The sequence below is a fragment of the Trachinotus anak genome, unplaced genomic scaffold (assembly GCF_046630095.1).
Source record: "Trachinotus anak isolate AG129_WGS33_773 ecotype Australia unplaced genomic scaffold, CSIRO_AGI_Tana_v1 ptg000005l, whole genome shotgun sequence".
Lineage (NCBI taxonomy): Eukaryota > Metazoa > Chordata > Actinopteri > Carangiformes > Carangidae > Trachinotus > Trachinotus anak.
In genome coordinates this window covers 21,479,993-21,492,646 of record NW_027273856.1, presented here as the reverse complement: position 1 = coordinate 21,492,646, position 12,654 = coordinate 21,479,993, and the positions used below count along the sequence as shown (strand labels likewise).

Genomic DNA, 12,654 nt, shown 5'->3' with positions numbered 1-12,654 from the left:
TCAGGTACGTATAATTGTTAGTTTTTGCGCTTCTAATATTCGTACTCTCTATAGTTATGGAGTTACTAATAATATGAAGAAAAGGAAACAACCTCCACCTTACACATGATTAACCTTGCATCTTCATAACGTGTCTGGTGTCGTGGACAAGCCCATCTGCTAGAAACATAATTGTGTACGCACCTGATTCGCTGACACATCTTTGGTCTCTGCTCATTGGCTACTGTCATTCGAAACGCGTTTTGATTGGTCGAATGTCGAGAATAGGAAGTGTCGATCAGTAGTAAGGGCTTAACATGGGTAGCTAAGTAGTATCTGGTTGATAGAAACTAAACGCTAAAGCTTATTGCTCCGTTGTTTTCAAGTACAAAGAAAAACTCGGCAACTAAGTTTCAGACCGAAGAGTTAGGTCACTCGCAAACATTGCGTCGTGCGGCTGGTCTTTTGTTTGCCCCTAGCTTTTTTAGGTGAACGTCTGTTCAGCCAGGTACTACACTGCTAGCTTAGCTTTGCACTGGTATTTGTTAGCTTGTTTGACAGCTACAGAAGCTAAAATTAACCAAGGTGGTATCCAGAGGGAATAAGGTTCCGTTTTGACCGGCGTGTGCGTGTGTGTGCGTGTTTATTTATGCTACTTATCATAGTGGGACGCAACTGCACCTGAATGTTTGGTGATAGAAATAGCAGCAGCTACAGCTAGCAGAGTGTTAGCTTGTCAACAGTAGCGATGGGCTTTAAGGGGTGTTTAAAGACGACGAGAATATTTTATTTTTTGGCCATTCTGCTGATTCTCTTCGTCAAAGGAATAACATCTGGTAAGTACATCGTTTATTCTGTATCAGTGGCTAATATCTGCGCAGACAAGTTGCTACAGCGTTACGTTTCTAATACTGTTGCAAGCAGCTGTTTAAGTTTCGCGAACAGCTTCGTCCCTCTCAAGATGACACTGTCTTTACTGCTGCAATATTCATGCTTTTCAGATGAGGAGCAACACGGGAATGACGGACCTGAGCTGAAGGTACGTCATAGCTATTTGATGTCTTAAAGTAAGCAAATCAAACCCCGTAGATGATTGAATTGATTCAGAAGTTATAAATGGAGATTAATAACAAAGTTGACCTCCATACAAACGGCTGTTGGTATCTAATACCTAGTGTCTTTTATGGGTTTCATTTGACACATCACATTACTGCCTTGCCTTGTCTGTTATTCCACATGTTTATGTTTTGTTGACATTATTATATGCTTATCTTATAGGTTTATTTAAGCCTATCTAAGCTATTGGCAAACTGGCAGTGTTAAGTATAAACTATTTGTGTGGAAAAAAAAAAAATCGATCTTGTCCTCACTCAAAAAGGAAAAGTACAGTGTTTTGAGCACAAATTGGCTGTTAAACTGGTACAGAGCAATCAAAAAGTTATCTTTTTCTAATTCAATAAATAAAGCGTTTTAGAGTAAGCAGATAACAGTGTTGCAAGTTTTTGGGGAGATGGAAATGTTAAGTTTACAAATAATCTATCACAAATCCATATCTTGCTTTTATATGGAACGTGATTTCCACCATTTGTACTCTTCCTTTACAATAACGTCTTGTTTGTCCTCCTTGCAGTCTTACCATGACCCAGACGATGAAGAAGACGTTCATCTGGCGTCAGTAATTGCGGCAGGTGCCTCTGTGACATCTGGACATGATGTCTCTCAGCCAGAAGAGGAGAAACAGTCAGCTGGAGATGGACTGGAGGGAGAGGAGAAGGAGGACCTGCCTGACCAGCCTCCTCCTATTGAGGAGAAACCTAAAGAGGGTAAAGACTAAAATTTGAACTAAAATAGTGAGCTGGAAACAATGCACATAGTGCAGCCCGGCAAAAGAACCATGGCATAAGAACTGTGTCGCCTGTTAACTTTGAGCGTACACACACAATCCATAACCATGTCTTATCATGAACTTTTTTTTGTGTTGAATGTTATCATTTGGGTGCTTGTGTGGACTTTCTGCCGCTGGTTTGTTTTCTTGGTTTATGTAAATGTCTAGCTTCAAATGTCTGTGTGAGACAGAGATCGTAAGCTGGCAAGTGTTCACAGACTTTTGAGTACAGTGATTTTACCTTACCAATTAAGAGACAGGAATAGATGGAGCAGTGGAATGACTTGGAGACTCTACATCAGGAAACTTTCTCTGGCTACACCATGTTGCCTCTGCTTATAACCGTGCCATGATTATGGCACTTTTAAGACTTCATAGCTGTGCTTGATAAGGTTTTGTGGTTATACTTGCGTATTATACTGCATTTTGATGCAGTGAGACGTGAGATTGATGCCTGAAATTTGCATTTACTAATATAACAGCTGATCTTTGTGAACTCATTTAAATGTTTTGACAGGGGTTACCTTTATACCAGTTACTGAAGTAAAGACCTGTTCTTTAAATTTCAGGGGTATGTCTCGGGGACCTCTAGTCTGAACCTACAATAACATGTTAACACTTTTGTAAGCATTTCTGGTTAATGTGACTGGCAGTGATCGCCTGTCATTGATTCCTCAGTGCCCTCAGCTCACCTCGTCTTAAATTGCATCTGTTTTGGAGAATGAGGCCTCCCCTGATTTTTTTTCTTTTTTTCTTCATAAGTTTTCTTGGGTCTTGACACATTCACCTGTTTCTTTGTGTTGCTGACTCTGAGCAAAGGCGCGTGTGGTTTCAGGGCAATGCCAGATTGGATAAACGGTTAAACCCCATGAGAAATTAACAGCGCCTTGCACCTGTGGCTCCTCTTGCAGTCAGTTGCATCATTTTACTTGGGGATTGTTAACTGTTTTCCTACAGGGTTCTTACAAAAGTGTATTACTGAGTTTAATATGATTTATGGAAATGTATTGAAATTAACATTTTTTTCACCTTTTTAAAATGAATTTGTAAATCCATAACTGTTGTTTCATATGAGAGAGAGAGAAATCACAATGGACATGGTAACATATTTTCTATGTTATTATATTACAGCCAGGTATTTTTACATTATTATTTTTTCTTGATCTATCATCATAATAATACTGTGCTTTTTTTTTTACAGTTCCTGTGGTGAATGGAGGTACAGCCCATGGAGAGCCCTGCATCTTCCCATTCCTCTTCCAGGGGAAGGAGTACTCAGACTGTACCACTGATGGACGGGGGGATGGACGGCTGTGGTGCGCGACAACCTATGACTATGACCAGGAGAAAAAGTGGGGTTTTTGTGAGAGTAAGTCTTCCAATTTAGGACCTTGAATTTAATGAAGCAAATCAAAATGCAGTCATTCAGCTACAGTGGTGTATTTGCTAAAATGGCTTACTGAACATTTAAGTATTGTAGGCTTATTAATCACACAAAACCAACAAATAGAGATACATTGTTATAGAATTTGTTCACTGCTAATTATTTGCCTAGCTAAATGAAACCCTTTAAAAAGCTCAACAGCAACTGAAACTGATTATGAAAACTGGTCTGAAAGCACATCATGGTTTCATTTTCAAAATTATTATTGCCCTCACTGCTGCCAAAGTTTTGAAAGCCTTTATTTCATCTGTATTATTATTGGCTTCTCCTCTCTGTCCATTAGCGGAGGAGCAGGCACAGCAGAGACTACAGGCGGAGGAGGCTGAGGAGCAGTATCAGACTGTCCTGCGTATGCTCAATGCCACCACCAGGAAGACACAGAAGAAAGAGTGAGTTTCTTCCTGAATTTTCTGCCTTAAAGACATCTGCACTATTGTAAGAAGCACTTAGATTTGTTGATAACAAAGTGTTACGGTAAAAAACATTAAATTCTAAAATGTATCTTTATCTGCAAATGTTAACTTCCCAGTTCTGTCCCAGATATGATAATTAGATTAATCCTGAAACCTGAAAAAGATGAAAAATAAATTACCATTTCATCTCCGAGAGATAAAATTAAAGATGAAGTGGTAAAATAGAGCAAAGAGAAGAGTAGTAATCTCACATGAGCTGATATCCATCCATCCATCCATTTTCTATACCGCTTATCTGAAACCGGGTCGCGGGGGAGGGTGGAGCCAATCCCAGCCGACTTCGGGAAAGGGTGGGGTACACCCTGGATAGGTCCCCAGTCTATGAGCTGATATGTTTTTTATTAAATTTATTAAATTCATTGAGGAAGCATGTACACAATACATTAATCTCAAAGACCAGCGAATTTCCTTCTGCAGTTCCTGGGCAGGTGAAGGATAAAACACAACGCAAAACCTAACATCACCACCAGGTTTTCAGATTCATGGGATTTTATTCCATTCTTCTTTTGATGCTTTCGATGAAAAGGCAGATTGTGCAAAGGCTGAGCCTCATATAGGGACGCTGCAGTCTCCCCTTGAAGCAGACCTTGACCATTTGCTCAGATTGGAGCTGAACAAAGCTCTTCAGCGCTGGAGGAGCAGCATTATGATTAATCTTGTGTACTAAACAGACGTCTGGATACAGAATTAAGTTGTAGATGCTTGGCTGTGATCAAACACAATGAAAATATAAAAAAAACCCCACTGTGCTCAAGTATGTAGTAGGTGCTTCAACTGTTAAAAGATTTCCCTTTACGTTTAGAATGAGCTATGTTTTGTTGTTATTTCAATACATGGCACATCTTTTTAATATGCTTTTGAGTGTAAGAGTATGTCTTGTTATTTCTTTTGAATCACAGCAAATTTAAACTTACCTACAGCCTTTTGTCTCTGAAGAGTCATCTTATGTAACCTGAAGCTTGTTTACTTAACAGACACTATCAGATTGATTGTAAATTTAGTTTTGGAATGGCTGTATCTATGTCATGTGTGCTTTATTACCCTGTAACTTCGGTTAGCACATCCTTATTTGCTTTTAATGTCACAGTACTGTTTCTTATGTACACATTGTTTTTCACTCCCACTTCACCAAAGCCATCTTTGCTTATCCAACTGCCCTCTCAGATTATATGAAAAGCTGCTCAAAGTAGCAGAGAAGGGCCACCAGAAAGCCATGGAGAAGGTGGCCTACGCCATGCTGTTTGGAGATTACATGCACCAGAACGTCACCAAGGCCAAGGAAATGTTTGAGAAGCTTGCAATGGAGGGCTCACCCAAAGCTCAGATGGTACATTTCCCGTTCAAAATGTTTATATTGTAATTGAGAAAGGTTTTAATTTGCATTTTGACCTTACCTTACCAAAATGCTGATCATTTGTGCTAAGATAATCAAATATGTGAGATTGTGCTTTGTTTGTTTTTCCATAGGCTCTTGGCTTTCTGTATGCTGCAGGACTTGGAGTTAACTCGAGTCAAGCTAAGGTGCTTTTTCATTCTAAATAATTTAAGTTATGTCTCAGAGTTTCTTTCTCCTTTTGGAGATTAAATGTGCGTATTGTACGTCTCTCTGGACAAAGATCTCTACAAAATAAATGTAATGTCTGACACTTTTTCCAATACTTGTTTACATATTTCCTCCATCTTTTTCAGGCCTTGGTTTACTACACCTTCAGTGCACTCGGTGGAAACTTGGTAGCTCATATGATTCTGGTGCGTCAACTGATGTGTCAGAGAATCAATTACAGAATCACTCTATTTATAAGGTATTAAAATGCCTTTTCCTTTTGTCTTATTAGGGATACAGATACTGGGGAGGTGTGGGTGTTCCCCAGAGCTGTGAGTCAGCACTGACACACTACAGGCTCGTGGCAAATCAGGGTAAGAATTTGCTGTACTTACTAAAGGTTTCCATGTAATGATTCTTTTGGACACATAACCTCATTAAAAGTCTTTCTCTTCCCTCTGCTCTTCCTCCACTCTGCTCTCTGTCACCGCTTCCAGTGGCCAGTGATGTATCCCTGACAGGGGGCTCAGCTGTGCAGAGAATCAGGCTTCTGGATGAGGTGGAGAACCCGGGCTCCACCAGCGGGATGTTGGAGGAGGACCTGATCCAATACTACCAGTTTCTAGCTGAGAAAGGAGATGTACAAGCTCAGGTATAATGCTTGTCATTTTAATTTGTTCAAAACAACAACCAGCTAAATATTCTTTGTCAACATGTACTTATACCTTGATATTTTTTTAACAAATAAAACCTAATTGGATTCACTGGGGGAAAAAGTTAAAGTTAATATTCTACAATTTTGTAGAATTCAAAATAGAAAGATGGCAGCTATAAAAGTGACATTTCTAATCAGATTTAACCAATTTCTTGGACTCAAAAACCAATTCCACTTGTATTAATGACTTGTGCACATCATGTCGGTTTTCTGTCTGCAATCTAATAACTGACATGTCTTAGTTTAAAGACAAATTTTCATGGTCAGTCAGAGCTCACTGCATTATGTGAGATTTGTCAACACTTTTTCTATACATAGACATCTGCATCATTTATTACCTATTACAGTTTCATACTTTAAATAAAACATATAATTACAGTATAGTCAGTACAGTACAGTCAGTACAGTCAATTAAAAGGCTGGTGTTTTTATATATTTTTTATTGTACAATAAAGTTAACTAGGCCATTTTTCCCATTTCAGGTGGGATTGGGTCAGCTTCACTTACATGGAGGACGTGGAGTTGAACAAAATCACCAGGTAACATTTTCTTTTAGTCATTTCTTTTAGTCCAACCACAATTCTTGTGGTTGTTTTTGCAACAATAAATGTATTTCTGATGCTTACTTTCCAACAGAGGGCGTATGACTACTTCACCCAGGCTGCAAATGCAGGGAACACACATGCTATGGCTTTCCTCGGCAAGGTGTGTGAGATGAGGTTGAATGTATTTGTCTGTAAATTCCACAGTTTTATTGAATACACCTTTCTTTTTTGTCTTTTTACACTGACCTGCCTGCTGTACGTTGTCCTTTTCTATCAAAGTACCCATCTGATAATATGCAGATAGGTTTTGATTAACTGAGTTTTCTTTTTACCCATCTGCTTCACTTCTGTGTTTGCAAACAGTATGAATATGTAGCCCTTACTGAGTGAGAACTCAGTCAGATAGTTGGAGAGCTGCACTAGTCGAAATTCAATCCAAAATAAATAAAGTCAATGATTGGCATTGGTTTTTAAGAGTGGGTGGTGCAGTGCACTTGCATTTGACGTGTTACATCAAGTTTTTCATTGCTGTGGCTCCTTCTGTCCCTCAGATGTACTCAGAGGGCAGTGAGTTTCTCCCTCAGAACAACGAGACAGCCCTGCAGTACTTCAAGAAGGCTTCAGACTTGGTAAGAAAGAAGCTGTACAATAAAGTCTTTATCTATCCATACTGGGTAGATTACCCTCTAGTGCAGTGGTCCCCAACCTTTTCCAACCCCACTTGAAATTCTCAAAAATGTTGGTGACCCACATCTGAAAGCAAAAGATTCAGAGGCCAAATAATTTCACTTGTTGATTAACTATGTGTCTCCTGACTCTCCTTCTGTTTATTTTTTCTTCTTGTTGCTAACCAGCTGCTATCCATTTGGATATTCCAGTTTTTGCCATGGATGTAATCTTTTAGTGCGCAGTCAGACTGAGATAGCCAACAAGTATATAATGTGGTCTGGTGACAACATAAAAATTTCATCATTAGCTCATCATAGTGATAGACCTTAATACGATTAAAAAATGAGAGAAGTTTTTAAACATTTCAAGTATTTCTAAAGAGCATTTCATTTTAAAACATTATTTATATATTATAATCACATCTTTTTGCCAAAATTATTCTGTTTTGCAAATGATTTGTGGCCCAATTGTAATACCTTCGTGGCCCCGGCCCACAGGTTGGGAACCAATGCACTGGTGATTGTATCAGCATTTATCACAGCAGTTACTCTTTAAAAGAAAGCAGCACTCCTCTGAAGGGGAGCAGGCGCCTGTTACTGCACACACTTTTACCTGTCAGGTGACGGGTGTTAATCAGCTGTCACTCACCGTCAGTATTTGCTTTAACACGCTCCTTTTCTTCACTCAGGGTAATCCAGTGGGACAGAGCGGCCTGGGCATGGCCTATCTGTATGGAAGAGGTGTCCAAGTGGTAAGGAGCCTTTACAATTATTTTGATATTTTCTCTGCGTTAACATAAGAAACAAACCACGACTCATTTTAGTTTTCAGCTTCAGCTTTCTTTTGCTAAGCTGATGGCTACAGTTTTTTGGCATTGAGGAAATAAATAGGGGGAAATATAAAACAGTAGTTTAGTGTATTAGGATTTCGCTTTGTGTCGCTGATGCTGGAATGAGAGCAACCATTTGTAAGTTGTGTGTTTGTGTCTTCAGAACTATGAGCTGGCACTGAAATACTTCCAGAAGGCAGCAGAGCAGGGCTGGGTGGACGGACAGCTCCAGCTGGGCACCATGTATTACAGTGAGTGTTGAGGGCTTACTGTGTATGTGTGTGTGTGTGTGTATATGTCTGAAAATTTGAATCATCTATTACCTTTACTATCCCTCAGTCTCTCTTTATTTCCTTCACATCATTTTTATTTCTGTTGACTCGAATAATCATTTTGTCTTCCATGTTATTTTCTGTTCCATTCAATGTTTTTCTTCCTCTCGTTCCCCAGATGGAATTGGTGTGAAGCGTGATTATAAACAGGCGCTCAAGTTCTTCAACTTGGCCTCACAGTCAGGCCACATCCTAGCCTTCTACAACTTGGCCCAGATGCACGCCACCGGTACTGGTGTGATGCGCTCCTGCCACACTGCTGTGGAGGTGAGCCACTCTGGTGCTGCTGCTCCTTTCTCTTCATTATATTGAAATGAGGAGGGACTGAGAGCATCTATCTGCTGCGATTCAGCAGTTACTCATCCATTGAAGCCCATATGCTGCCAATTATGTAGCGCCTCATTTGAGGTGATCAGTTATCATTCATTCTAGTCTTATTCCACTGGTCATTGTTTACACTTACATTGTATTGCAAGTTGGAAAGTGATACAATTTACAAGTCACAAACCTTAGAGGCAGCTACAGCTAGAAGCAGCTACAATGACGTTGTTGTGCGTGAATGTTAAACAGGCCCAGTTGTTTGGTGTCTCACACTGTGTGCTGATGTCTTTGCTGCAGCTTTTCAAGAACGTGTGTGAGCGCGGCCGCTGGTCAGAGCGTCTGATGACGGCCTACGGCAGTTTTAAGGAGGGAGAGACAGATGCTGCGCTGGTGCAGTATCTGCTGCTGGCTGAGCAGGGCTACGAGGTGGCCCAGAGCAACGTGGCCTTCATTCTGGACCAGAGTAAGAGAAGCCATGACTTTATCATCATGAAAGTGTGTTTAAGGGAAAAGCAAATCACATTGAAATGCCATACATTTTTTTAAAAACTCTTTGTAGTGTTAGCTTCACTTCTAGCAAACCCTCAGTGGAAGACAGTTACCCATGTGTATCCAGTTCCCTATTCTGCTGTGTGACCAGTCAATGACATAATAAAGAGTATGGTATATAAATAGTATTTACACATATCTGCCTCAAATGAACCAAATGCCAGTGGAACCATACATATTTATCAAGTTGGTCTTTGCTGTTGTTTAATCACAGTTGGTTTGCTTCTTCTTAAACAATAGCAAAATTTATTTTAGTGAAACAAATGTGGGAGAAAATGCTTCTGTGTCTTATTATGCACATTTTTCAAAGTATTGATCACCACCCAACTTTGGGAAAAGTAACATTGTGACCTTTGAATGTGTTTTTTTTTTGGTAACACACAGAAGGGGCAAAGATCTTCAGTGAGAATGAGACATACCCTCGTGCTTTGCTCCACTGGACAAGAGCCGCAGCACAAGGTGAGTCCATACACCCTCTGTCCCTCATCCATTTTACATCTGTGCTGGATTTACTTTTACATTTTAGTCTTTCATCTTTCTCCAACTGTGACAGATTTACATAAAGAGATTAGTGGGATTTACCCTTCCAGTAGAAAGAAGGTTGATGCAAGTTATTGTCTCTCCCAGGTTACATTGTGGCCAGGATAAAACTAGGGGACTATCACTTCTATGGCTACGGGACAGATGTGGACTATGAGACAGCTGTCATCCACTACCGACTGGCATCAGAGCAGCAGCACAGCGCCCAGGCCATGTTCAACCTGGGCTACATGCATGAGAAAGGGCTGGGCATCAAACAGGTGAGTTTCACTGGTGACTCTTGAACATCAGCTTGTTCTCAACATTACATTTGTTTGCACTTAGTCACGTTGCTTTATAAAGGCAGAGTAAAGTTAATGTAGATCTCAAATTCAAACTGATTTGTAATTTGGCGCTGTTCCAATTATTTCTGCAGGACATCCATTTAGCCAAGCGGTTCTACGACATGGCCGCTGAAGCCAGTCCTGATGCCCAGGTCCCAGTTTTCCTGGCCCTGTGCAAGCTTGGCCTGATTTACACGCTTCAGTATCTGCAGGATCTTAATGTAAGTACTTCCTCCTAAATTCTCGAGCTGGATCGGTGTCAATTTGGCTTTGAAATAGAGACTCAGAACTATAATTCAGACCAGTTAAAAGCTTCTTCATTAGAGGAAACTGAAATTAATCAGATGTGTCTTTTTCCTTCATCCTCCCCCCATCCTCATCCTCTCTCTATTTATTGTGGCTGCTCTCAGTTGAAGGAGATGGTTTCTCAGGTGGACCTGGACCAACTTCTGGGCCCAGAGTGGGACCTCTACCTTATGACAGTCATCGCCCTGCTCTTAGGCACAGTCATCGCCTACCGTCAGCGCCAACACCAAATCATAGTGCCACCTCGTCCCCCTGCCCCTGCCCCTGCGCCCCCTCCCAGACCACCTCAGGAACAGCCACAAGCCCAGGCCGACACCCAGGGTCAGGGAGAAACACAAGCCCAGGAGCCGGCCCAGGAGGAAGAGGAGCAGCAGTGAGAAGAAGCCAGACGGAGTGAGGGCAGGAATAGACAGACAGGCTGTGCCAGCCCGCTGCAGGGAGCAGCTGGTGCTTACTAGCTGAATACCTGCTAGTTTGAGCACCACTCCCACTCTGCCTGCTCCCCTCCACAGAAAAAAGGACTAAGATGGCTGCTGAACTGCTCAGTCTCACAACTCCCTTTCTCCATTTAAAATATGCTGGTCCTGTGCTTAGAGCGAGACAGTGAAGGTGTTTATGGACAGTGCTGCAGAACAGAGTGCTGAGAGGATAACGCAGACTTGGGACTTGTTAGTCTGTGACTCAGGATACTGCCACAAGCACCCGTGTCCTCATCGTGGAAACAGTCTTGAAGTTGCCAGATCAAAGACATTTTGGTCAACATAGTTGGAATCTGATATGTGCATTAGTTTCTTCTCACTTTCCTTTTTTGAGAAAATTACACTCAGTTGAAGAGCTTCTGTCCTAATTTTGTGCAGTAAATCAGTCAGGAAAATGTGAACTCATTTTATTTGCTAGCCCCAGTTTAGTTTGCTAAAAGAAGTCATGATTTTGCATGTTTTGCAGACTTGAGGCACCTTTTTTTTTCATACACCCAAGTTTTGCATTCATTTTGCATTGCAGTTTAACTTTCATTAGTTATTTGTTTAATTGACATGTTGTCACTTCACAGAGAAAAGAGTTTTTGTTCATTCAGCATTAGTGACAGTGCTAAAATATACTAAAGCCATGTTATGTCATCAGTATAAGAACAAGAAAAATGTCAAGTGGTTTACTTTGATCAATAGAAAAGCTGGACTGGATGCTTGTTTGATAAATTATTTAATTTTAAGCACACAGGTTGATGTTTTATGTTTTCAACGTGGCAAACATCTAGAGAGAATGAGAAGCTGCGGAAGTTGGTCAGAACTCAGCTGTCACCAAACAGGAACAGGTGATGTGGTTCCTGTTTGAAAATTCATACAGACGTCTTTCACTCTCAAAGCATAGTGAAAGCAGAGTGCGCAGCCTTTTTGAAAATTCATCCTAAAGAGCAAATGTGACAAAAACAGATAAATACAGTCCATTGAAAGGAAGCAGAGAACAGTAGTGAAGGTGTGCTGTACATTGGTGTGTTCTTTTTTTTCCATCAACATGCTTTGATTTGTTGGTTTCTGGAAGGTAGCTCAATAATAGTTTTATTTAGTTTATTCAGCCTCGTGTTAGCTGAGGCATAAAATGGAACAGCCTTAAAGATAGCAGCGCCTCAAACTCTGGATTGTTGGATTGTGTCCACGTTAGAGGAAGGAACCTTTTTTTTTTTTTTTTTTTTTTTTCTTTTGGTTACCCAACTTCAGCTGTTGTGAGAATTTCCACCCCCTCACCAAAGTCCGAGTTGGAGACTGCTGCCTACACTGTTCAGCTCAGATGGACCTAAATCTGAGCCTGAGATGGGAAACAAATGAAGCCATGGTTAGGTCATTCAGTATTTCTCTAAACTAGATTAGAAACTTCTAAATTTACCACATGCTGTTTATTCTCTAAAGCCCATTTGTTCAGCTCCACAGTGTGTGCTTGTTGTTAGTGAGAATTAATCTGCCAAAACATCTGCATGAAGTGTATGAAGTCAAAAAGGACAGTACAATGTTATTTGCTGGACGATAAAAAATTATTCCCAATGTTTCAATGATATTGACGTCTCTGCATTCATGTATTGATACCCACATGATTCACAATTTGTCTACACTGAAACACTGATGACGATTGTCGAGAAGACTGCATTTTTACCATCGTAAATACAAGTTTATAAAGAAATGAATAAATGATATATGGATATTTAATGG

The 12,654-nt window shown here is 40.5% G+C and overlaps 1 protein-coding gene across 1 annotated transcript; it reads left to right on the top strand.

Moving 5' to 3' along the window:
* Positions 1 to 239: 239 nt before the first annotated feature.
* sel1l (SEL1L adaptor subunit of SYVN1 ubiquitin ligase) lies at positions 240 to 12,651 on the top strand. The gene is made up of 21 exons (XM_071478910.1): positions 240 to 815; positions 981 to 1,018; positions 1,610 to 1,802; positions 3,066 to 3,233; positions 3,592 to 3,697; positions 4,946 to 5,108; positions 5,249 to 5,302; positions 5,471 to 5,530; positions 5,617 to 5,698; positions 5,822 to 5,976; positions 6,522 to 6,578; positions 6,676 to 6,744; positions 7,136 to 7,213; positions 7,942 to 8,004; positions 8,246 to 8,333; positions 8,533 to 8,681; positions 9,033 to 9,198; positions 9,669 to 9,743; positions 9,912 to 10,084; positions 10,240 to 10,368; positions 10,558 to 12,651. The coding sequence occupies exons 1-21, from the start codon at positions 728 to 730 to the stop codon at positions 10,828 to 10,830; spliced, it is 2,427 nt and encodes an 808-aa protein (XP_071335011.1). The 5' UTR covers positions 240 to 727; the 3' UTR covers positions 10,831 to 12,651.
* Positions 12,652 to 12,654: the final 3 nt, after the last annotated feature.